The 25,334-nt window shown below is 36.7% G+C and overlaps 1 protein-coding gene across 3 annotated transcripts in view; it reads left to right on the forward strand.

The window, feature by feature from the left end:
• The window catches only part of VPS13C (vacuolar protein sorting 13 homolog C), a 74,319-nt gene that overhangs the window by 45,004 nt on the left and 3,981 nt on the right, over positions 1–25,334 (forward strand). For 2 of the 3 annotated variants that reach the window (XM_015639079.3, XM_015639081.2), the window contains 28 exons: positions 868–957; positions 1,363–1,518; positions 2,552–2,816; positions 3,609–3,766; positions 4,189–4,310; positions 4,550–4,844; positions 6,188–6,577; positions 7,257–7,361; positions 7,880–8,044; positions 8,401–8,529; positions 9,151–9,284; positions 9,532–9,658; positions 10,081–10,316; positions 10,650–10,800; positions 11,863–12,003; positions 12,987–13,068; positions 13,158–13,227; positions 13,664–13,775; positions 14,095–14,208; positions 14,656–14,792; positions 15,094–15,175; positions 15,387–15,500; positions 15,752–15,827; positions 16,392–16,555; positions 17,081–17,126; positions 18,159–18,282; positions 18,913–19,027; positions 24,756–24,847. In XM_015639079.3, coding sequence (XP_015494565.1) covers positions 868–957; positions 1,363–1,518; positions 2,552–2,816; positions 3,609–3,766; positions 4,189–4,310; positions 4,550–4,844; positions 6,188–6,577; positions 7,257–7,361; positions 7,880–8,044; positions 8,401–8,529; positions 9,151–9,284; positions 9,532–9,658; positions 10,081–10,316; positions 10,650–10,800; positions 11,863–12,003; positions 12,987–13,068; positions 13,158–13,227; positions 13,664–13,775; positions 14,095–14,208; positions 14,656–14,792; positions 15,094–15,175; positions 15,387–15,500; positions 15,752–15,827; positions 16,392–16,555; positions 17,081–17,126; positions 18,159–18,282; positions 18,913–19,027; positions 24,756–24,847 — 3,992 coding nt within the window. Of the gene's footprint in view, positions 1–867; positions 958–1,362; positions 1,519–2,551; positions 2,817–3,608; positions 3,767–4,188; positions 4,311–4,549; positions 4,845–6,187; positions 6,578–7,256; positions 7,362–7,879; positions 8,045–8,400; positions 8,530–9,150; positions 9,285–9,531; positions 9,659–10,080; positions 10,317–10,649; positions 10,801–11,862; positions 12,004–12,986; positions 13,069–13,157; positions 13,228–13,663; positions 13,776–14,094; positions 14,209–14,655; positions 14,793–15,093; positions 15,176–15,386; positions 15,501–15,751; positions 15,828–16,391; positions 16,556–17,080; positions 17,127–18,158; positions 18,283–18,912; positions 19,028–19,802; positions 24,056–24,755; positions 24,848–25,334 lie in introns of those variants that run through there. The other variant, XR_004498862.1, reaches the window with a different exon arrangement.

Consider the following 25,334-nt stretch of genomic DNA (forward strand, 5'->3'; position numbering starts at 1 on the left):
GAATATTCCCATTTAACTCTTACTGCCCCCTTTGGTTTATTTCTCCAGCACTTTATTTATTGGTAAGGTAGAAGTTACACTCTTCTTGCAAAATGAGACACCATGGTAAAAGATGGTAAAAGTCTCTTATTGAGACAGCATGTTAAAATTTCATACAGCCAGATATGCAGCTGCTCTATGCAATGCATTTACTGCCCCTTGTCATTTAACCAAATTACCTCATTCTTCATTCTTTTCTTGAATATACAAGTAGCCTTCTTCCATTGCCAGGTGTGCATATCATGGTGGAGTTTGGATGCCTGTGTGCCACTGTGGTTCCACAAGGGATGAGCAAAATAGCTGAAAGGGAACATCCAGAGCTATTGAATCCACAGCCTCTGTTCAGATTTGCAATGATGGAAGCAAATTAAAAACTTGGTGTTGGCTATGAGTTAGAGGAATCATTCCAGTGGACCAGATCCAGATGATAGTTGGCTCAAACTAAATGTTATTTCATAGTACAATAAAGTACTTGTGGCATTGAAGTTCCTGGTCTCAAAGTCATTCTCTCAAACCACATGAGAGAAGATAAGCGACTTGATTATGTTAATTGAAAGTGTTAAAAAGATACTGTGTTGCCAGGATGCTTGTTTGCTCTCAAAGCAAGCCAGGGAATGAACTCCTCAAAAATGGTGAACTCTACCAAAAATGGTAATTTGTGAAAAATGTATGATATATTACACTTCTGTATATTAGATTTTAAAATGATTAAAAGTTAATACTAGACCTCCAAAGCATGAAATGAGGATTTATTGTTTTCTTATTCATGTTTTTCATAATAATTTCTTTGTATTTAGATACCTTATTTAATTTTGATTATTTATTTAGGTTCACTATTACAATGAAACCTATGCAGTGTGGGAGCCATTTATTGAACGAGTTGAAGGAGGAAAGAAGCAATGGAATTTAAAGCTGGAGGTATGTAAAGACACTTGACACCATGTGAAATGGTTTGAATAGGCAGCTATTTTTTAATTTCTTAAGGGTTTTATGAGGCATTGACCTTTAAATGCTGTTGCTTGAAGGAGCTATTACCTCATTTTACATGAGAAAAAAAGAATTCTTTAGAAATCTTAAGATTTTTGGAATAATGTGCATTTTCAGTGCATGGACAAAATGAAGCATGTAACCCATACAGAGAAGAGAAACTAACTTGCCTTCTGTGTTGGTATAAAATTTTGTTTAAAGCATCTGAGATTTGCAAGGCAAAGTAGATATTACTTTGCTTGCAAAATTGTCAAGTGTAAGTCAAGTAGTTTTTTCCTGTTTTAATATAGGAGAAAGTTATAGGTTAGGAATTGTCTAATGAAATTTTTCTTTTAGATGAGGACTAACCCTGTCCAGGAGAGAAGTCTGCTGCCTGGAGATGATTTCATTGTTATTCCTGAGCCACAAACTGTAATTAATATCTCTTCGATGGATACCATGAATATAACAATATCCAAATGTTGTCTTGCTGTTTTCAGTAACCTAGCCAAGGTAATCCCAACAGGCAGAAGATGCTGTGTACTTACATAGGAAATTCTGAATTTTCTTTGTTTTAAGAACTATATTGGCTGTCAGCCAATGGCTGTTCTGTAGCTCTGACAAATGTTACCTTGAAGGGCTGAGGAGTTTTGCATGGATGACTCCTTTAGACTCAGCAAAAAGGTGATGTTATCTTTTGAAAGAAATAACTTCTGTGTTAGAACAACAAACGTGTCTGTGCAGGACTTAAGGAAGTGTCATTTGTGCAGGTTAAATGAACATGAAATGCTCTAATAAACACAGCTCTTTCCTACAATACTCATTCTGAAATATTAAAACAGACTTACTTCCTTTCCATATTTTCTGCTTAACTGAATACTAAGGAAGGTGTACATTTTAGGATTGGCCTTTAAACTGCAGGAGTAGTATGTCACATGTGTTAAAAATACTTTTTACCCCTAATTTTCTTTTCTTCTATTTTTTGTGCTTATGAATGGTTGAGGCTGCTTTTCCTGCCTTTTTTTTATGAGATGAAGAAATTTTGGTCACTAAATCAAGCTATCTTTACAGAATGTGACTTATGCCCATTTATTTTTTAAATCTAAATAAACCACAGTTCTCTAAGTACTTGCTTACACTGTAAGTATCAGCAGTCAGTTACTGTGGCTTCTGTGTAACCAAACAAAAGTTTGTAAGTACAAGTTGTGATTGAATGTGGAGCTTGTACATGTTCCATCTCTTTGTGACTTCTATGTCCCAGATCTTATGTTTCTCTTACAACCTAAAATTTGGAAAAATTCTCTGTGAGGAGAAAGAATGCTTATTGTAGCATCAACATTTGCTGCAAATCACAGAATAAAATTAAGTTTTCTGGAAGTAACCTGTACTTGCCTGAAATATTACTATACAAAACATAGGTCTTGCTGTATATAATTTCTCCCCTCTTTAAAAAGGTAGTTGCTGGGAACTGTCTTTTATAGCTCTTATAGATATGTTATTGTGGCTATTTTTATGTATGACATATTGTATATGTTGTTATTTACAGGCATTTTCAGAAGCAACTGCATCCACCTTTGACTATTCCTTTAAAGAGACAGCACCTTTCGTAGTGAAAAATGCCCTGGGTGTTTCTCTGAAAGTTCTTCCTAGCTCCAATTTTCGGATAGTGGATTCAGTTGCAAAAGAAACCATGAATGAAATAGAAACTGGTCAGAGCATGGAACTGGAATACTCTGTTTTTGAAGCACCCCAGCGAGGAAGGTTGTCTGCATTGTACCGACAGGAAAGCTCTGTCTTCTCTTTAAATTTAGGTATTATGCTAAGGAGCATCATTTGTTATGACAGGCTGTGCATAGGATTATATTAGGGAGTTAAATTCAATGTGATAGAAATTCAGATCAGGTGCATTGCATTGGAATTACCTTTGAATATTGATGCCAATAAAAAAAACACCACCAAACAGGTACTGGGCTTCTTAAAAAGATGGGAAATTCCTCTGCTCCAGAAAGTGAAGAGAGCAATTTTTTTTTCCTACCCCTTGGGAGAACTGGAAGACATTCTAGTGGAGTAGTCATTGATAGACCATCTTAGAAGCCCCTGTGACACAGGCCTGTGTGTTCCAGCTCCTGTTAAACAGGATTTCTATTTCTCCTATCACTACTTTTATTTAGCTTTCTGTAGTTACCCAGCTATTGAGACCAGATATGATTCTGTGTTTTTAGCTTTGCCAGGAAATATTCCTAAGAAAACAAGTTACAGTAGCTACTAATATGTAATCATCTTTGAGTTTTCCCTTTCCATCACATCCAACATAGAAAGCTTGTTCTGTGTTCATTAACTTAGCCAATCAACACCTTTGATAATTGTTTGCAGTATTTCCCATGCTGTTTATAAATTATAATCTAAAGTTGTGGTGTTGAGGAGTATTTGGACCCTAAAACTTTCCTTCAGGGGTACCCAAGTACCATTTAAAGTGCTTTTGCCAGAGGATGCTTTGGTCCTGGTTGTTGCTGAGTTTTGAGAAGCTTAAGTACTGTTCAAATAAGAAATAGTAATGTGATTTGTGTTGCTGATAAATACTTTTGTCTGTTTTTATGGATCAGAACTTCAGGGATATAAAGAGGTGCTCAGCATTCCTGTGGCCAAGCCAGGCAGGCGCCTGTACAAAGTCAGGGAGGCTGCTGATCACTCACACTCCATTGTTGTGCAGATTGATGCTACAGAAGGAAATAAGGTCATTACTGTGCGCTCCCCTCTGCAGGTAAAAACCCAGCCACAGAAACCAAACCCTTGAAAGCACTGCTCTGAAATGAGTCACCTTCTTTGCCTTCCTTAATGCACTTTTTTGAGATCAAACTTTTTAAAAATGTTACTTAAAAACCAGTTACTAAGTATTTTGTTACATGAATTTTCCTTTGGTTTTCCCTTTTCTGTTTGGCTTTCTAATATCCTCAGCATTTGGGATACTTTTTATGCTATGTGACATTTTAAGAGTGTTTTTCAATTCATGGGACTTAAATAGAGTTTTCTCATATACTTGTGTATTAAGACAGCTCAATTCTGTTTTCTAGAGGAATTTGGTTAAATCTACTAATGTTGGTTTTCCTTGTTGTTACTGATACTTTTTCCTTCAGAAATTTGTGCCATATAAATGTAATGAAAAATTACTCATTTTGATTCTAGATTAAGAATCATTTCTCAATTCCATTTGTGATCTATACACTGACTAAAGGCTCCAGGTCGCTGAAGCCAATTGGCATATCCAAGCCAGAAGAGGAGTTTCATGTTCCTCTGCAGTCATACAGGTACATTTCCCCTGCTTTAGGGCCAGTCTCTGTGACACCAGTGCACAAACATGGCTGTTTTGAAACTTTAATTTGCACGTGGAAGTCTTCCTGATTGGACTAAAATTCCAAAGTGCTGTCTTTGTTAGGTAATGAGTGTGCTGCAAAAGCACTTCAGAATGTTAGCCATGACTTTAAAATGGATGAAGTTAGGTGTCAGTGCAGAGCCTTTGTGTACAATTCCTGCTGTTTTCCTGCAGATGCCATCTGTATGTCAGACCAACAGGAATATTTGAGGGTCAGTTCAAGGAGTCTACAACTTACATTGCCTGGAGGGAAGAGCTACACAGGAGCAATGAAGTCAAGTGCTTGTTACAGTGCCCAGCCACTGAGACCAGTTTCTTGCCTCTAATAATCAGCTCAACAGCTGTACCTGATGAACTAAATTTTATTTCAAGTTCTGTAGAGGAGTTGGATCCTGCCTACATTATCCACCTTTACCCTACACTGACTGTGAGGAATCTTCTACCATACTCCTTGAGGTATTTACTTGAGGTAAGTTACTTTATTGTTTTAGTTGTAAATCCTTTACTTGGTTTTAAGTAAGAATGTGTTTACTTAGAAGTAAAGGTAAGTGTAGTGTGGAGGATGCCGAATGTTGGGTTTTGTACTTTCTGTTGTAAATAAATGAGGCAGATAATTGATTCTGGACGTTTTGGGGATTGTTTTAAATTTGTGTGTACCTTGCCAGCTCTGTCTGCTCCTTTAACAGCAATCCTGTACTGGATTAGTCTTTATCTTTTACATTCTTCTGTGATTCTGTTTGTATTTTGCAAGCTCTCTTTAGCTTCACAAGATGAGGTATAAGAGAAAACATCTCTAATTTCTAGAGCTTTTTTTTTCTATGTAGAAAATGCAAATTCTCTCCATTCTGACACTGATGACCATTGTGAGATCTTGCTTGCACAAATTGGAAGAATCTTTGAAGGATTCTTTGAAGAACATTTTCCTGTCTGTTCAGTATTTTCACTATCTAGTATTTCTTCATTAAGGCTGAGTGATTTTAGTAAATGCAACAGGTGTGAGCATTTAGAACCACCATCCTTGTTTATTCTGTTTTGTCCTACTTGCATAACTGGCTATGGCATTCATTTAGATCTTTCTTTCACTTCTATCCAACATCCCAGTGGCACTATTCCTACTTTTCTTCACCTCCATTTTACTTCAGTACTTGGAGTAACAGAATGTAGAACAGAGTTCTGTTGCCTTGCCTGAAGAGCTAGCAACCAGTAATTCATATCTATTTCTGAAATCACTGTACCTATACAGGGGTTTGTGCTTGTTGTCTTCATATCCCTGGGCTAATCAAGCCTGGCCACTATTCCATACAGTAAAATATAGGTTTATCAGTAAAAACATTTATTAGTAAAAATTAGGAAATCTATTGTTGTTGGATGCTACTGCCTGAGCAAAGTTGTGCTACCAAATAGTATGGCAGAAGTGGCAGATTTGTGTCTTTAGTGTGAAAAATCCTGACTGTATATCTCAGCATAGTCCAGTACAGTATTACACCCACTATTGTAAAAGTATGAGTAAGAACTCATTGCCAAAATCCTTTGGAAACCATGGAGGAGAAAGGGAGGGAGTGGAAACAGGGGATATGTTAGAACTAGTTTGCCTTCCTGAAATCCAGAATTAAGCAGTCTTTACTGCTCTGTAGGTGCTGTTGATCTCAAATTATTCCCAGGCTCAATCTCAAGTGAAAGTGATTGCAGATTAGGACATGGATTACTGAGGTGTCTGAAATGTATATCCTACAAGAGAATAAAATGCTGGTTCTTGAACACCTAAAATTTATGTGTTGAGAACTTGATTTGCCTTGTCTGATTTTGCTACAGGGAACCGCAGAAGCCCGTGAATTAACTGAAGGGAGCGCTGCAGATGTTTTTAATTCAAGAATCAATGGAGAGATAATGGAGCTTGTGTTGCTAAAATATCAAGGCAAAGACTGGCACGGCCATCTTAAAATCTGTGATGGGATGCCTGAATTTTTTCCTGTGCGTTTCACATCTCATTCTGTCTCAGAGATGTCTGTGGATGTTTACATCCATTCCAGGCGGATCGGGAGCCACATGGTCTTGTCCGTGTTCAGTCCCTACTGGATCATCAACAAGACTTCTCGTGTTCTCCAGTACAGAGCTGAAGACACTCACGTGAAGCATCCAGCAGACTACAGAGATATTGTTTTGTTTTCATTCAAAAAGAAAAATATCTTTAGTAAGAACAAGGTATGCTTACTTTAGATAGCAGTCTTTAGGCCGTGCTGTGAGGGGGAAAACATACACACGTTTTATATAAGGAATATTTTTATGTAGTTTTTAAGTCTAAAGACTAATTTGACTGCTGCTTTCTTTAGTACTTGGACATTTAAAATGCACACTATAAATATTCTGTTTTGTGTTAAACACATTCCTTTTGTTTTGATTTTGTTAAGGTGTTTACATGGTCAAGTGAAGAGTACTGCAGTAGAAGGTTTTTTGGAAGTGGCCCTTCATTCCTTTTAAATAACTTTTTTTACCTAATGATAGTTGAAGAAATGGTTGAAAAACAGTGCTCATTTGATTATTTCTTTCCATCTCTTCAAGTTTTTTTGAAGCATCACAAAGTTGTGGGCTTTTTTTCCCCACTATGTGTGCTGTCATGAGCATGAGTCAATGAGGACTACTCTCCTTTGATACCTTTTACTGCAACATCTTTCCCAGAACTTGATCACAGATTAATAAATCAGAATGTGAATAGTGGTACTACATTCTTAGATTGTTCTAATTTATGAAAGGTGTTAAAAGCACTGAAATGTTGTCTTTGCATTGCTATATGTGATATAAAATGGCATTCCATAATGCATTAACTACAGAATGAAAATGAGTTTACTGAATTATTTTGCATGTTGTTGTTTTTTGTGTGTAGATCCAGCTCTGTATTTCAACTAGCACTTGGTCCAATAGCTTTTCCCTCGATACTGTAGGAAGCTATGGATGTGTCAGGTGTTCATCTAATTACATGGACTATCTGGTAAGACCTGTTTCAGTGTTTGTGAAGCTCTCTTTAGGTTCTTTTGGCTTGACTTCTTTTCTGCAAATGTGTAGTGCTTGGCTGTTTGAAAACACAATGGTGAACATGCATAGTGGAGATAATTGTTCACAACTGGTTGCAAGTGTTCAGATCTGCACTCCTTGTTCAAGACTACATTTCCACAATTAAGCAGAGTAAAGAGATGTGCGGAGTTTGTTTTCATGTACTCTTTAACTGTTTTCTGATGATAATGGTCATTTTAAGTTGTCATGCTTTCCTCTAGAGGGATTTCTGGTGGATTTTCCCCACAAAAGCTACAGCTGCAAAATGCTAAGCCTGTCACTTTACTCTTGGGTTAGTTGTGTTGTGTAATCTGCTGGTTTTACTGCATGTTTGGTGTTTTGACTTCAGGTGGACAGAACATAATTACACTGATGTTTGTTTTCCTATTTTTTCCATTCTGACTTTCCTTCTTTGCTTGATGTTGATGATTTGCTTAAAATCTCCTTGTTCAACAGGTCGGAGTTAGCATCAGAATGAGCAGTTTCAACCTTACTAGGATAGTTACCTTCACACCATTCTACACAATAGCAAACAAATCTTCTCTGGAACTTGAAGTTGGAGAAATTGGTCCTAATGGTTCTCTTCCAACTAATAAATGGAATTACATCTCAGCTTCAGAGGTAATGTTTCATGTTTTTTTCTTTTGATGTCATTGTAGGCAAACAACTGGTGTTTAGGTGTCACTTCAGGGAAGAGCAGTTCTCTCATGGAAGCTGTCTTTTCTGATGGCATGACATGGATATTTCACATCCCAACAGAACCTGAACAGTACAGGTTGCGTAAGCCGGTACATTAATCAGGTCCTTCAGTTTAGATAACTTAGTGTAGATGTAGATATGTTCATCAGGAGATACTTGGGTAGGAACTCTAAGGCATGTGAAATAGTCTTAGTCACTCAAATCTGTTTGATTTACTGCTGGTTACCATATTGGACATATATGAAATGTTGAAGTCACGTGTATTTCTTGTCTTACAGTGTCTTCCATTTTGGCCTGAAAACTCTTCTGGTGAACTTTGTGTAAGAGTAGTTGGCTTTGAAAGCTCATCCAAACCATTCCTTTTTAAAGCCCAGGATAATGGTACTCTGCTGAAACTGGAAGAATTGGTGAGACTTACTTTGTGCAGCCTGCTGTTAATTCTCCCATTTTAGCCCTGTGGTAGCTTGACTCAATGAAATCATCAATATCAAAACCTTGTGTCTTAAGTTATGGGTACACTGCACTGCATTCAGTTCCGTTGTGTAAAAAAAAGTTATGAATCAAGTTTGCTGTGTTGCTGATGTTTTCATAGCTGTTTAGTCAAGTTGATTTACTTGTGACAAGCTTTCAGGAAACTGAACAGCTCTATTGCTATTAAGTTACAATGGTTTACTGCACCTCTGACATCTGGGCTTTTTGCAGAGGGTATGTCTTGGGTGCCTTCAGTTTGTTTAAATAGGTAACAAAAATACAGTCTATTTTAGGATTTCTTGATAAGCTATTACATGTTGGAGACACACAGTTCATGGTTAAATTAATTTGACTCAAATGAAGAATGTTATAATTTCAGAGCTCACCCTAACCTAGCATTAGGGAATGTGTTTATAAAGGTACCGTGTTCAGTAAAGTCTTTGGGTATAAATCAAAATATTATCATAGTTCTAACTTGAATTAATCTATTACTTAATTACTAATGTTCTACTTGAATTAATGAACAAATACTGGGCTTTGTGTGACTTTCCCTTCAGAATGGGGGCTTGCTGGTAGATGTGAATGTCTCAGAGCATTCTACTGTGATAAGTTTCACGGATTACCACGAGGGAGCTGCCCCAGCTCTGATTGTTAACCACACCCCATGGGACTCTCTCAGATATAAACAGAGGTATGTGAAAGAAACAATTCACCATTGCTTGTTTAACCAGGGAATATCCTGGTTAAACATCACCAAAATATCACATGGGTATCACCAAAGCTGATGAGCCTACAGCTGGATTTGTATGGGGTGAATAGCTTGGTCTCTTCATGCCTTGCTGCTGGAGGGGTGGAGTGTTTAGAGCTGGGGTTTGCACCACTTCCATCAGTGCTTTTAACCAGTGAATGGTATTTTCACCTTTTCTTTTAACCTGCAGTGGATTACAAGAGGAAATGGAGTTGAAACCAAAGCAAGTATGCCTCTTTGCCTGGACAGATCCAACCAAACCGAGAAAATTTACTTGGGGTTACTCTCAAAGTTTTGGTGAACATGACCTACTTAAGGTAAGTTTCATAAGAGGAGAAGTAAAAGCTGAACCAATTTAGGACTATTCCAGTTGTCTGGTAATTGTGTGGTTTTACTGTTTCATGCTATATGATTTATAGCCTTCTTCTGCCATTACTAAGGTTCCAAGCATTTTGCTTTGCTTTGAAGGCCTTTGTTTCCTAATGATTTCCAATATTATTCTAAGCCACAAATACTGCTGGAATGTTTAGTTTACAAAAGGGGAAAAAAATATCCCAATCTCAAAACTTCTTTCCAGTGTTAGGGTACAAGGTGCAACCAAGTCAGGACAATGCAGTGAGCTGAACAAACAGGAAAAATACTGAGTTCTGGTTTGTGTTTGTCTGTAAACTTGCTTATAAACATAGAGCAACATCAGGGATTTACTCATGTAATATGCTTTTTTTCCCCCCTAATACAGGATGACTGTGGCCAGTTCCCTTACAATGCAAATACTCAAATTCACTGGGTGTCTTTCCTGGATGGACGCCAGCGAGTGCTGCTTTTCACAGATGATGTGGCATTGATTTCTAAAGCACGGCAGGCAGAGGAGCTGGAGCAACCTGATCAAGAAATAAACCTGTCAATCCATAGTCTTGGACTTTCTCTAGTTAACAATGAAAATAAAAAGGAAATCTCTTACATAGGAATTACTAGGTACTGCACATGGAAGTGTAAATATTCCTTTGAATAATCAAAATTTGCCAGCATATTATAATTTTAGCAATAGAATTAAAGGGGATATGTTTCAAGTTAAATTAAGTGAAACATTTTTAATTAAAATTAAGTTTTGCAGTTCCTCCTATTGTGGAAATAGAACCAATAGGATTTAACTGCCTCCTTTTTTTAGCTTATGTTAAAAAAGTCATAATAGGGTTTTTTGAGACTGAGAAATTAGAAAAATATACATTACAGGGTTTGCATGCATAAGAAAAGTAGAAGTACTCTGAAATAATTATACTGGTAATAACTTTGTTATTTGTTTTGCAGTTCTGATGTTGTTTGGGAACAGAAACCAAGGCAAAAGTGGAAACCATTTAATCAAAAGCAAATAAACCTATTGGAACAAGCATATCAAAAATATCTCTCCAAGAGTGCTTTCCAAGGTCCTGGCTGGCATAAACTGGACAGCAATACTGAGGTATGGATTGAGTTTCAGTGTTTAAATGCTTGCAGAACAAGTGCAACAGTTAAAGCAGATTTCTGGTTTGCTAAGTTGGGATAGATGCTGTGTGAAGAGAAACAGGAACAAGAGGCAAGATATTTATTTAAATAGTTGCACATTTTACACATTAGAATGTTTTTGTCTTGTGGTGATACTGAGGCAATACTGAGGTGTTATCCAGGCTTGTATTATGAAGTAAGAATTTCAAACGATTTTTCTTTTGTGTGGTGGAAAAGATTGCTGGTGTCTACATGTTAGTTGTGAACCTGTATTTGTGGTATATACCCTGAATTCTTAGCAGAAATTTTGATTTTAGCTTCTTAATAAGGTGCAGTTTCCATTACTTGATATGGTAAAGAAGTCTGCAGTGTTCAAGGACTCGAAATTAATCCACTTACCTGAGCTTGTTCAGACATTAATTATACATAGCTGTATTCCATGCATAACGAGTGTATTCAAATGGCTAAGTCCAATACAACCATTTTATAGTACCATAGTACCATAGTCAGGCTTGTTTCCTGTATCATCCTTTCATTTGAAAAACAGGTCTATAGCCTCAGCTCTTTGAATACTCGAGTTTTGACCATTGCAGTTGTGCATTTATAGTACATTGTATCAAATCTTTTATCTGTAGGTGATTGCATTTCACTCGCAATAAAGGAGAGGTTTATGCTTCTGCTTCTCCTAACTTAAAAGTTTCAGGAACAGGGGAAAAATGTCAGTTGGGAAAGTAGTCAGCTGCATATAAATATCTTTAATTATGTCAGTGTAATATATAACTCATGAAGAAATAGCTACTTAGATGACACAGAGCTTCCTGTGGGGACAACTAAAGCTGCAGTGTAATGTCCTTGTCAGACTGACTGGTGGTTTTCACTACTTTCCATGCAGTTAATTAGATGGAGAAATTCAGTAGCCTTGTGATCTGATAATAAAGAAAAACACAGGGTTTATTTGCCAGTCTGTTAACTAGTAATGTACCATTTTATAGTTTCCCAAATTAAACTGTATCTTGGCTATGCTCTCTTACATTTGCAGGTGAATTTCAGTAAGTCTCCAATGGAAATGCGTCTCCCTGTCAGATGCAGCATCCGCCGTAACTTCCTGTCAGGAATTCAGGTTGAATTCAAACAGTCACCTCACCAAAGAAGTTTACGGGCTCAGTTGTATTGGCTGCAGGTACCACTCCTTCCTCTGGTTTTGAAACTAAAGAGGCTTTGATTTTATTCTTTTATGTGAAGAAGTATCTCCAAATCTTATGCATGTGGTGCTTTGCTCACTGTGGCAGAGTATCAGGGATGCTGGGATGGAAAAGTCTTGCTGAACTGTCATCCTAGGATTTTGCAAGTAGTATGGAAAGAATCCCACAAAACTGTGTGCTAATGTAAAGGAGGGTGCTATGATGGAGAGTTAATTTCTAAAGAGCTGTTTTGGTGTTTTAAAGCAGACCTCAACCTTTTTCAAAATTTGTTTACTGTAGTTTTTACACAGAAGTGTAACATTATTCTACAGAGCATATCTAGGGGTTTAGAGACCTTTAGTACAAAAACTGTTTGTCTTATGGAAAGTAGAGAACAGACATTTAAATATGCTAAAATAGTATGCAATAATGTATCTACTTTAATATTAACACTGAATTAATGTACAACACTTGCAGCAGATCAGCATAGTCCAGTCAGTAATAATAGTGTTGCTAAATTTGCCAGTGGAGCACTTTAGCAGGTACTAGTGAGAAGTGTTCAGTGCTAGAGGGAAATAATGTTGAGTCATCATCATTGCCATCTTCATCTCCATTTGCTGCCCTTCACTGAGAACCCTGGTGCTTTTTCTGACCAGCTGCTGGGGAAGTTTGCCCTTTCCTTTTACCTTTCATTTTGTTTTTACTTGTGCCTGAAGGTGGTTTTCACTATGCAGTCAATGTGTGCCATCAGCTGCAGACCTTGAGTCTTGTGGATGTGAACCTCTGTAAGCATCCCTTGTGCAGCACTTGCACCCATCTGACCTTTTCTAACTCAATGAGTAACATTCCACAATGATACCAGAGTAATCCTTTTTCTCTTCAACACAATTTATAAACAAGTTACTCAAGCCTTCTGAAATATGAACTGTGTTTGATTATCATGTCACTAAAATATTCCTGTAATTATGCAATGTTTTTTTAGGTTGATAATCAATTACCAGGATCAACGTTTCCTGTTGTATTTCACCCTGTGGCCCCTCCCAAGTCGATTGCTTTGGATTCAGGTAAGAGAAAGTCTATAGTAATATCAGATTTATTCAGCCTTAAAAGTAGGGGCTTGGCAATTTATTTTTAAGTGTTTTTTTCTCTTTAGAACCAAAACCCTTCATTGATATCAGCATCATCACTAGATTCAATGAATACAGCCAAGTCCTGCAGTTCAAGTGAGTGTAACAGTGTATTGTAATTTGATTTCAGAGATGTAATGTATTTTAGAAGGGAACTTTGTTCTAAAGTTTGTTCTCCTATCCAAACAGCTCTTGACTTCAGATTTTTCAGAGTTTTTAAATGTCTCCAGGAAAAAAAACAAAACATTGTTTAAAAAGGAACTTACTTTTAGAAGATAAAGACTGACCATGTGAAGGGACTGTTATGCAAATTCTTTAGGAATCAGAATTATTTCTTTCTTGCACTGCAGTGTTAGAGTTATGTCTGTTTGCTGTGCAGTGCTGGCCAGTAACCACTTCTGACTATAAATTAACAGTTAATAAACTAAATTCTAATATGTGACATTGCATAACGGGACTTCACTTGTGTAGGCTAAGCATGTAATATATTAGTTAAATTTATAGAAGCATACACTTTTTTTTCCCATTTTAGGTACTTCATGGTTCTTATCCAGGAAATGGCACTGAAAATTGATCAAGGATTTTTAGGAGCACTTAGTGAACTTTTCACTCCATCTACAGATCCAGAAGCTGAAAGACAAAGGGTAATGTATGAGAGAAACTGACTTCTGCTGGAATGAGACAATAAGTGATTAAGCAATTTAAGTGAATATCAATATAATATAAAATGGAAGAATCACCCAGAAATTTTGTGTTCGTTATGGGCTGTTTGGGTTTTTTTTTTCTATCCCTGGATTCATTAGTACACTCATCTTTAATTAATTAATTAACTGTATTTAACTTTGATTATTTTTTCTACTGTTCATTTATATATATAACTACCTTTAGATATAATATGATTAATTGTATTACATATATGGATGTGATTAACTTTGTTGTTTTTTTTTTAAATATTGAAACCAGTCTAAACTAATTCAGCAAGATGTGGATGCACTTAACACCGAGCTAATGGACTCTTCCCTAACAGACCTGTCAATGCTCAGCTTCTTTGAACATTTCCATATTTCTCCAATTAAGGTATGTTATAGAGAGATTATTGGTTAATAAAACATCCAATTAATTCATTACAGTAAATACATCTCTAGAGGGGATTTTACATTCTCTAGAATTTAATACTTTGCTGGAAAACTTCCTCTGTTGCCCATGAGTACAAACAGACCTTTAAGCATAACTAAGTGGGAAGAATCAACAGGTATAATAATGCTGAAAGCCAGATAAAATATTGTATAAAGTAATGTATCATAAATTGTATTAAAATACACTTTCATGGGATTATCTTAATTTCTCTCTTGAAGCAGTTAGATTTTTTTGGAGAAGGGAAGAAAAATCATCAGTAGATGAAATGATAGCTTTCCTCAACTTTCATCACTGGTTTGTTTTCATGTGCACCCCACAACCTGTCTGCTTTGGTTTGGCATTTCCTTGGTCTTGATTTGTCTTGTTTTACTAATTCTGCCTTGACAGTTGCATTTGAGTTTGTCTCTGGCTTCTGGTGGAGAAGCATCAGACAAGGGGGAAGAAATGATAGCCATCCATTCTCTGAATTTGCTGTTGAAAAGTATTGGAGCTACTCTAACAGATGTAGATGATCTTATTTTCAAGTAAGCAAGTAAAATTGGCTGGGGTTTGTTTGGGTTTTTTGTTTAATACTTCGATTAAAGCTGCTATACACTTAATAATTGGATCCATGGTAAACCTTGCTGTCTGACTCTAGTATAAGTTTGGTTATAAGTCTTAGGAGTCTTATAGTTATAAGCCTTAGGAGAAAGGGAGGAATGGAGGGAAGATGGGATTTGGAATCCTTTTTAAGGCAATAGTCTTCAGGATTCTCTAAAGGAAAGCAGAGATGTATTTGAATGAGGAAGGGTATCTTTAACTAATATATGATCACTTGTCTTTCAGACTTGCTTTCTTTGAAATTAAATACCAGTTCTACAAGACAGATCAACTGAGGACGAGAGTTATTAGACATTATAGTGAACAAGTAAGCTTATGTAGTCAAGCCTTTGTGTAAAATTTTGAGAATGTGTTTTCAAGAAGATTTTCATTTTCTTCACCAAATACTTAATTGGGCACTCTAACACCGTGCTTGGGCAGTAAATTAGAAAATGAACCAGGCTTAGGTTCTGACGTGTGTGACAACACCTCATAACACTGCTTTTGTTTTTTGCCTTTTTTCTTCCCTCATCATTTAGTTCCTGAAACAGATGTATGTTCTTGTACTTGGATTAGATGTTCTTGGAAATCCATTTGGGTTGATCAGAGGTTTGTCTGAGGGAGTTGAAGCTTTCTTCTATGAGCCATTTCAGGTATGAGATCCTGATTCTTTAACCGTGTCTTTATAATTATAAAGTCTGAATGTTCTGCTAGGGTTACAGTTTGTTGTCACTGTACTCTACTCCCTGCACAGGCAGGCAGCAGTATTTTTTAATCTGAATTTCAAAGAAATAGCCTATTCAGATGGCCTTACTTTCATCAATGTAAAGGAATCGCTAGTTTTTCTTGAAACAGATACATCATTGTGCAGTTTTCTGCTATTCCTAATAAATTTAATTTTTAGGGTGCTGTTCAAGGACCTGAAGAATTTGCTGAAGGCTTTGTAATTGGTGTTAGAAGTCTTCTTGGGCACACAGTGGGTATGTGTCATAATGTTCTTTTTTGGTTAAATCCCACATTATTTTTCTAGTGAGCATTTAAGGTTGTCGTACTGTTGCCAGTATTTGTGATATAGGTCGTTCACACATAATTTACTGAGACCATCTAAATATCTGTTTGTAGACTGAGCAGCCAATGTGAGAAACATTGCCTATATAACTAAATTAGTAACATGCTCTGGATAAATCAGAAGCATAATTTTAATGGTGCTAAAATATCTGGTGAAGCCTGAGAAGTGTTCTGTTAAAATTACCTTAGATTTTTAGTTAGCTGTGTCTTGATAGTAATTAGAGAAAGCACTATTTCATCCATTACGCTGTGTAAGATGTAGTGAAGTGCTGTAAGTATTCCCTGTTGCTGTATGTATGGATATCAGATCAGATTCTGGAGTCTTCTCATGGACAAGGTGGGGCTCTGTGTGAATTTATCATATCTAAACTGAAAATGAAGGGAAATTGCTCTGAACTTGTTGGCTCCCTGTGTGTGTTGTCTGCTCTTAAACTGTGAAAGCACAGTAACTTTCCCTCTCTGCCCTGTTCCCTCAGGTGGTGCAGCAGGGATGGTGTCCAGGATCACTGGTACTGTTGGCAAAGGCTTGGCTGCCATTACTCTGGATGAAGAATTTCAGCAGAAAAGGAGAGAGGAAATGGGTCGGCAGCCAAAAGACTTTGGGGAGAGCCTGGCCAAAGGAGGAAAAGGCCTGTTACGGGTATGGATTTGGAGATGGGTGTTTGGTGTGCCAACCTGCTTAAAAGTCACCTGCAAGAAAGTTTGATATCTTTTTTGTTGGTTAATTAACTAAGCAGAAGAGACAAACAGACAGTGGGTTTATAGGAGACTCAGTGCAGTTCATCAGCTGTACTGTTTGAGGTCATGTTTCTGGTCAACCTGAGGAATTGAAGTTAGGATCTCAAATGGGAAATAACAATATATCCTGTGAATTGTACAAATAAATAAATACTTACTCATATTCAACAAATGTGTTCGGTAATTAAGGTAACTGGGCCCTTACTTGACCTTGCAGTCAATGCTGTCATTCAAGTCTTTCCCTCTGTTATAGTTTTCTTAAAAATAAAAAGAGAATAAACAAAGCCAACCCCCCCAGACAAACAGTGTTTTTGATACTGAACTTCACATTATTAAGTATTAAAATCAGGATATGAGACAACAGGTTGCCCAGTTGGACTGACAGTGTTCCAGTTTCTCATTGGGAACTTAATTATCTTTGTTTTAGGGTGTTGTTGGAGGTGTGACAGGCATCATCACTAAACCAGTAGAAGGTAAGCACAAAGTCCTTAAGTGGTTTCTCAATACTTTGCAATTTATTTTGTAGTATTAAGAAATATCCATCCAAGTATGGTGATGCTAAGATATAACAAGATTTTTATATTTCTTATTCAAATGTGAATTTACATGATGATTTCCTCAAATATATACCTGTTATATAATTATACCTGTTATTGGCTTTGCCACCTTTTAAACCTTTGTATGAGTTAAGGAGGGGTTGTCATTGTGATGTATTTTGTTAGGCCTACTGTAGTACCCAATTTATTGTCTGAAGCCAGAATAAAGATAGTAAAAATAATAAAGTAAAAATCACCTTTCAGCTGGACAGCTGAAAAAGTTTTTTGGAACTCCAAAGGTCAGAGAACTCTTAAAAAGCAAATTTTGTTTTATGCCTGAAATCAGTATTTGTTCCTGTTACTTCATGAAAATGATAGTTGATAAAAAATATCCAGGTTAAAATTGTTATTAACCTTCAAGTGGCAGTGATTTGAGTGTTGGGAGTCAATTGTAACTGTGTGGTATTTTATAGCTTTTGTGTGGTGCTTTGATATGTAGTCCTTGTCTCTTGGGTGGGTGACCACACCTGCTTTCTGAACACTCCTTTGGTTCTTCCATAGTTGTATATCACCAGAACAATGTAATTTGGAGACAGGAATAGTTAACTTCTATCATACTTTTACATCTTAGCATCTTCAGAATATTTTGTTGTTACTAACAACCTATAAAAAATTAATCTATTGGCCTATAGTCCAGACTGAAAGTGTGAGACCAAGAATCTTGATAACATCTCAGTTCTGGGCCCTTCAGAGTCTGGTGAGGTATTAAGTGACCAGTGATGTGTCTGAGAGATCAGGATGCAGTGAGTGACTTTCCACAGGCAGCTCTTTGTACAACAGGACTCTGTGCAATCAATGGCTGTGGCCTGTTTCCAAGAGAAAACAGTTCCCCTCTAGCAGTAATACTTTAATTATCTGGTTAAGCAGGTCATGAAAACATTTATTTTTCTGTTTCTGTTTTTTTTAAAGGGGCTAAAAAAGAAGGAGCAGCTGGATTCTTTAAAGGAATTGGGAAGGGGCTTGTAGGAGTGGTAGCCCGCCCGACAGGAGGCATTGTGGATATGGCAAGCAGCACCTTCCAGGGAATTCAAAGGTATGGTGAAAGAGGAAGTCTTGAGCTACTCCCTCTGTGTTGGATACCAGGTGGTAAAGTGTTCCAGTAGTGCCACACAATTGTTTGTTAAATACAAAAAGCAGAATGATATGTCAAGTTGAGAAATGTTCAGTAGCCTGTAACAAATGTGTTTTATGATGATGAGGAAATTGCTGCTTTGGAGAACATGTTGTAGTTCAGGTGGACAGTAACTAATACATTTTTTCTTTTTGCTCCTTCCCCTGAGGAGAAATGTCAGTTAAATTTACTGTGAAAAATAGACCACTGAAATTTTCAGAGTAAAACTTCCCAGTCTGAAATTTGGTTAGCAGTGCACATCAGGGACTCCTTGTGTTCTAATGGGATGTTTGGGTAGTGTGTTAATAAACTTTAGAACCCTTAGTAAATTATCTGCATTTGGGAATAAACTTCTCCAGCTTATTCTGTAGCTGTTTAATTGGCTAGTGCTACTTTTGATTTGTTATTGGCAGTGTGTCTTTATATCTGCAGGGTACCCAGGATGTGTAAGTGGGATGTGTGGCAAGAGAAAGGGTGACTTCTTAAAGATGTATTGGTGAAACTCAGGATTGTATTAAGTTTAGCAGAATAATGTTGTGCTGTGTATGGCAGGGTGGCAGAATCAACTGAAGAAGTGTCAAATCTCCGTCCCCCACGCCTCATCCGTGAGGATGGCATCATCCGGCCCTACAACAGGGTGGAAGCTGAGGGATATGATTTATTTGAGGTATGTTTTGCATTGTAAACACTGTTGAAATTCTCTAACCTGCAGGGTTCCATGAAGGATTAAGTTACAATGAATCTGTAGCAGTCATTATCTGAAGTAAAAGTTGGCCCCAGCCTATTTCATAAAGCAAGCCTGGATAGCAGGGAAGGGCCAGAGCTTGGAGTAAGCTGAATGCAAAATGGAACCTGCCACGTTGCTGGTTTATGGTCTTCTCTGTTTTATGTTCTGTAGTCACTTCTCATGCTCTGGAAGAATGTAGTAGGATTAAGAATTACTAGGATTAAGATTTAAATATATGAAAAAAACTCCATTTTGATAATTCCAAATTTTTATAGACTAAGCAACTAAGCAATAAACCTTGAATTGTTTGGTTGTATCAGCAGTTCAAAAAACTGCATGAATTTTCAAAATACTGCTGTTTGGTTTTTCCTTATGTTGTTCATATAGCAAATTGTCATAGCTATAGGCACTGTGTGGACATTTAGCCTGTTTTCTCATGTGGATATACCTAATATATGGAAGATGAACAACATGAGTTTTCAAGTTGTTGATAGTCAGAATCTGGTTTAATTTGTATTTCAGACTTTGTGTTCTTAATACTTACCTTTAAATGCTTATTCTGTTGCTAAAAAGTTAGAGTAAAAGAAATGCCTACATTAACATTTTAACACCAAATCTTGGATGTTTACTACTTGCTTTTATATGGTCTTTTAATTCTTATTCCCTGTTCTATTTCTAACATTTCTTTTCTTTCTCCTTCTCTCCTGGCATGCAGCAAGAACTGGAATAATGGAGTAAACATTTTCCATATTTCTTGCCTGTTTCTGTCATGGTTTTTCATCTGCCTTCAATATTTAGATAAAGGGCATGATTGCATTTACTATGTCCTCTCCCCTTCTTCTCTATCTTTTCTGTGTAGCAGTTAAATAAATCAGTCTTTCATGTTGTCCAGGCTCAGAAAACAAACTTGAATAACCATCTTCAGTAAGATTAAATGATTGAGTCAGATGGGAGAGACAGGGAGGGGTTTTTGTCTGTATAATTATTTCTCTGAGGATGCTTAGCTCCTTATGAATGGCAGCAAAGGAAGGCACTTGGAAAAAAGATTCACAGTAGGTTAGGTCTTGAATTTATTTATTTATTGGTGCTCTCCTAGAGTTGGGGCTGAGGGGCAGAGCAACATCTTGAGCAAAATTTGAAATACTGAGAGTGAATGGAATTTACTTCTGGGAAAATACTTGTAATTTCATGACCTAGAAGTATGGATTTCATAGAAATGCTGAGAAAACCTGTACTTGTGTTTTCTGTACTATGCCATGGGCCTGTCAGCTCCACATCTGCTGACCCACTATGCCTTCAAGTTCCTACTGCTGGTTCTTTATGAACTTTGCTCAGTTAAAAAACACAGCTGGCTTAGTTGACTCTGGTTTTTATTCACAGAATTCCAGGGGTTTTGCTCTTAAACATAAATTAAGTATAAACTTTCAGCTGTTAACAGGAGTTTGCACATACACATACACACGTATAAATAAGAATATATGTATTTCTATACAAAGCAATGCCATAAATTTCATTACTAATACAGCATCTTAGAAATTAGCAAGCAATGCTTAACAAGCTGTTGTCAGAGCAAATTTTTTGCCTATCATATGGGAAAAAATGCTTAACAAAAACACCTTTGCTGGTAATGCCTTTTAGAATGTAATGGTCAATTTAAAATTATTTTTTAAAAAATAGTGGTTTTTTTAAGAGGATTAAATTAAATTAAGTTGTGATATTCTAAGCAGGCCAAATTTTTCTTCTTGAGTTTTTTTTGTTTGGTTTTTTTTTTTATTATGTTTTTTACATCTAGCAAAAAGGAAAAGTTAGCACAATCAACAGAGAAAATTTGATATTATGCAGTTCCTCCACGTCTAGTATTTGTATTCTTCTTAAAAGGTGTAGATGGGAACTGGATACAAAACAGGAATGAATTCTTTCCACAGTTCACTAAATGTGGTTTGTTTCTTTCAACAAATCACTTAATGGGATACAGGAGAGTTTAAGTGTTCTTGATTTTTGTGCTAGAGGTCAGTGTTGGGAAGGCTTTGTCTTCGAATGAAAGTTAGCAAGCAAAGTAAAGCAAAACAGGACAATGTCTTTACATGAAATTGGATATTTAATGAAAAAGATGAGTCAGAAAGTCAGTTCTACGTGCATTTACAAATTTAATCACAATAGGTACAAGTGCTGTTTCTTTCTGGATCCACTTTTGATCCTATGTTACAAGTAGTTTAATCAGAACCCACACCTTCTCATCTACTTTAACTACGTTTAATGCATATGTCCCTTTAAAATAAATACAGGCTCACAGACTGGAAACCTTGTAAGGTTACCTTATGGAACAGATGCCTCAATAGCATCTGGTGATTGGATGGAAAAATGTTTTATCTAATTACTTTTGTGTGAAATGTGGGCATTAGAGCTTGTCTTAGAGGAGCAAACATGTAGGTTTTAAAAGAAAAGGTACTTTTTCCACTGGAAAGTGGGGGTTTTGTTGCAAACTGAGGTCCATAGCCAGGTGGAGTAGATCAGTTCAGTTGTGTAAACTTGTTTATGCAGCTCCTTGTCCCAGAAATGCTGGATCTAATGTATGTGGGCTGTGTAGGGATGTGCTCAGTCAATGCAAAACGTGGGCAGCCAGCTCTGCCATGGTGCAGGCTGTACCTCAGCGCTGGGAGTGAGGCTGAGTAGTACAACATGTGTTTAACAAAACATCAATGCACAGTGGAGCTGGAGCACTCCAAGGACAAACAGGGCAGCTCTAGGAGGATTGTTTCCCAAGGAATCATTTCTCAAGTGTTTTAATCATGGTCTGAGGGGTGTTGGAGTTGAGGTTTGCTGGAGCAGGTGGTGGGAGCCTTTGGTGTGGGGGCGCTTTGCCCTGTGCTCGCCGGGCTGTGCCCAGTGAGGGGCTGCTGCTTATCCAGCTCCTCAGGGCTGCCATGATGGCACTCATTACTTATTCAATGCCAGTGGCATCACTCTTTTCCACATCCCAGTTAAAGCATGGAGCTTTATATAGAATGCAGATCACCTTATGAACAGAGTCAGGGTGGTGAGACAGTGTTGTGTGGCAGAGCATAGACTATACTGGAAACTGCAGATTCTATTTCTGCTTGACTCAATGTTCTGCTGTGTGAATTTGCATTGGTTCTTTCATTTCCGTGTAAAATAAGAACGAGTTAACTTCTTCAAAGTGCTCTAGTATGCTCATAAAAATAACAGCTTTTATAAAGATGTCAAAATTTTACATCTGTGTGTGCAGATCATGGGATAATTTACATCGAGTGCAACCCCCTTTTTTAACTAATGCAACCACCATTGTGCTGGCATCTATCAGGTGTATTGAGAATATCTCTGAGAAATACTCTGTCTTTTAGGCACAGGCCTCAGTGGGAACTCTTGCTTTGGTAACATATTGCATGTAACATCTAAAAACACTACTGGGATTGTTTCTGAAGTTATGAGAAACAGGCTTTCTCTCTGAAGCTTAGAGTTTGAATAGAGAAACATGCTTATGAATAAATCTATTTAAATATTTGGCATGTCTAAGTTCTTCATATTCAACAAAAGGATTCAGAATATGGATTGCAGCCTTTGAATAACAGTCTTCACATGGTGATGGGTTTTCTATTCCTTCAATTTTTTACTTGTTTTCGAAGAAGCTAAGGTTCAGGTATAAAATGTGAGTTCATGTTTTCATTTTAGTCATATGCTGCTGTGTTTCTTCTAATGTTTTGAAGAGACTTTGAAATGAGCAGTCTATCTGGCATCTTTGTTTCCTTTCATGTACATTGTACAGTTTCAGAAATTTTTAAGATAGTCAGAAAGGGATATTTTTTTTAGAAGATGTTGGTTGACCCTATGGTTTTGGTTGCTGAAAAATACTAGATTAAAATGTATTTCAAAATGTAACATCACTGGAGAGCAAGTCCAGGAAAACACGATGCTGTTGATTTCAGCTCTTGAATATTCATCCACTTTTGAGATTAAAGGATTTTTTGGAGCCAGTTGTGATGTATGATGATGCTTTAAGATATTTGTTGAACTTTTGAATATATGAAAATAAAATGCAAATATAAAAAAAGAGTCAAACCTTCTTTTAATTGATTCTTATGTAAGCTGATCTTTCAATTTTGGTTACTTAAACTGCAGAGTTAAACCTGTTAATCACAGGTAGCTTTGGAGTCAAGTGGAACCACTATTGTCATCTCATGGGTTTTATGGGTCCATCTAAGGAAATAAAAAAGAAACTGCTATTTACAAGAAATAACTAAAAGACATAGTGACTTTTTAGTCCTTCGTCTTTAGGTTATTACTAGTTTGTCAGAAACTTGAGGAATGAGAACTTAAGGAATTTGCTGTTATTGAGGCTAAATTCCACCATAACAGCTGTAAAATGAACTGAAAGTCATCTTACTTTTCTCTGAATAATATCAAACCAGTTTTGGGGCACCCATTTGTGAAAGGTTGATTTGAAGTGCATTCATTCTGCATCCAGGCACTCTTCCTTATGTTTCCCCATGTTTCTACACAGGAACTGCCCATTTTCCCTTAAAACAGATTGTATCATAAAAAAGGTGCTTGTATTGACCTGGAGGGTTCAAAGCTAATATGCATTGACTTTATACTTATATAATTGTCTTGCTAATTTTTGCTAATTAAACATTTTTTATAAATATTGTTTTTAAAGACTTACTGCATATTAGGAAAACCAGTAGTTGTCACAGGTTTATTCTCACACCCACTTTGAGGCTGGGTTCCCATTGGTAGCATATCATTAATTCCATACTTTTATCTTTTTCTGCATGATCTTTTGATGTGTATTCCTTTCCCACAAATACATTCAGGTATCACTCTGTGTCTTGCTGCCTTTAATCCAGTGTTACTGGGAGCTTGACGTGGGGCTGACTGTGAGCCTGTCTTCTGTGCTGCTCTGTGTTGTTGATGGAATGTTGTAATCCTGGTGACATGCTTAGTCAAAGAGTACGTACAGAATGTGAAATCTGAAAAAAAAATCAATTCATAATTGCCAAAAAAATCCTAGGAGCACTTCAGTACTTTATTTCAAAACTTCTGTATTTTAGGTTGTCACTTGAGTTGTAGTTGTCTAATCAAAATGGGATGAGTAATTTAATCTGCACTTCCATACACCTCCGTATTTTGGGTATTGATTAGTCATATGTACTCAGTGCTTCAGATGCCTGATCTTGAGGTGCATTGAGAATCTGTAAATTGATAATTTCTTTCTGAAGATCTGAGTCATGTACCTTGTAAAGATACATGACCTTTGCAGGCTTTTCACTCTTGAATGAAGCCTGCAGCATGGAGTGTAGCAGAATGAACACTATTAAACAATTACTAGCACAGAAAGGAAATCAAAGCTGAAGAAACAGTCTGATACAGCAGTGTCAGTGTTCTACCTTTGAGTGGAACAGATTAGATTTCTCAGTAACTCAGCTTCAGGACTCAGAGCACTGTGAGAACCTGCCTTTAAAGAACTAACAATGAGGAAACTTTTCAGAAGGCTTTTGAATTCAAGACACCAATTTGATTTGTGGTTTTTGGTGTTCTGTTGGGGTTTTTTTGTTTGGATTTTTTGTTTTGGGATTTTTTGTTTTGTTTTGGGTTTTTTTGTTTGTTTGTTTTTATACATTCCCAGAATTATATTCTGCTTCTGTTTCAGAAGTTACACATCAGAAAGCTGGAAAAAGAGGTGTATTGTTACCACTGTGCAATTCCAAGAGGCAGAAGAGCAAACCTTATCATTACCAACAGGTATTAAATTTTAAATGCTTTCTAAGGGCTTGACATGATTTCAGCTGGGATTAAACATCTGGCTAAGTCTAAACTGATTGCTGTTCTCTGCCTATCTATTCTCCTTCTCTGTTTTCTTTTTTGATTTTTTAAATATTTTATTTTGATTCCTTAATGGAAAATGTAATTTAGTTGTGATGTCAGTGCTGGATACTAATTTGGGAAGGCAGTTTACTCTGAGACCAGTGACCTTTTCATCACAGTGGAGGGAAATTGATTTTTTTTTCCTCTTTGTTTTTGCTTTTTAAAATTAGCTTGTTATAAGTGTTTGCAGTCTAACAGTTTGATAATACATGTTTACAATATTGTTAATTAAAGAATATTCTAAAAAAAGTCTTAAGTCTTTGTATTAGCATTAATAGAAAATTATTATTTAACTCGTCTGACAAGTTTCAGAATTCAAGATGTTGGCAGTCCTGAGTCTGAGGACTCAAAACTTTCCAAATAT

The sequence above is a fragment of the Parus major genome, chromosome 10, assembly GCF_001522545.3.
Source record: "Parus major isolate Abel chromosome 10, Parus_major1.1, whole genome shotgun sequence".
NCBI lineage: Eukaryota > Metazoa > Chordata > Aves > Passeriformes > Paridae > Parus > Parus major.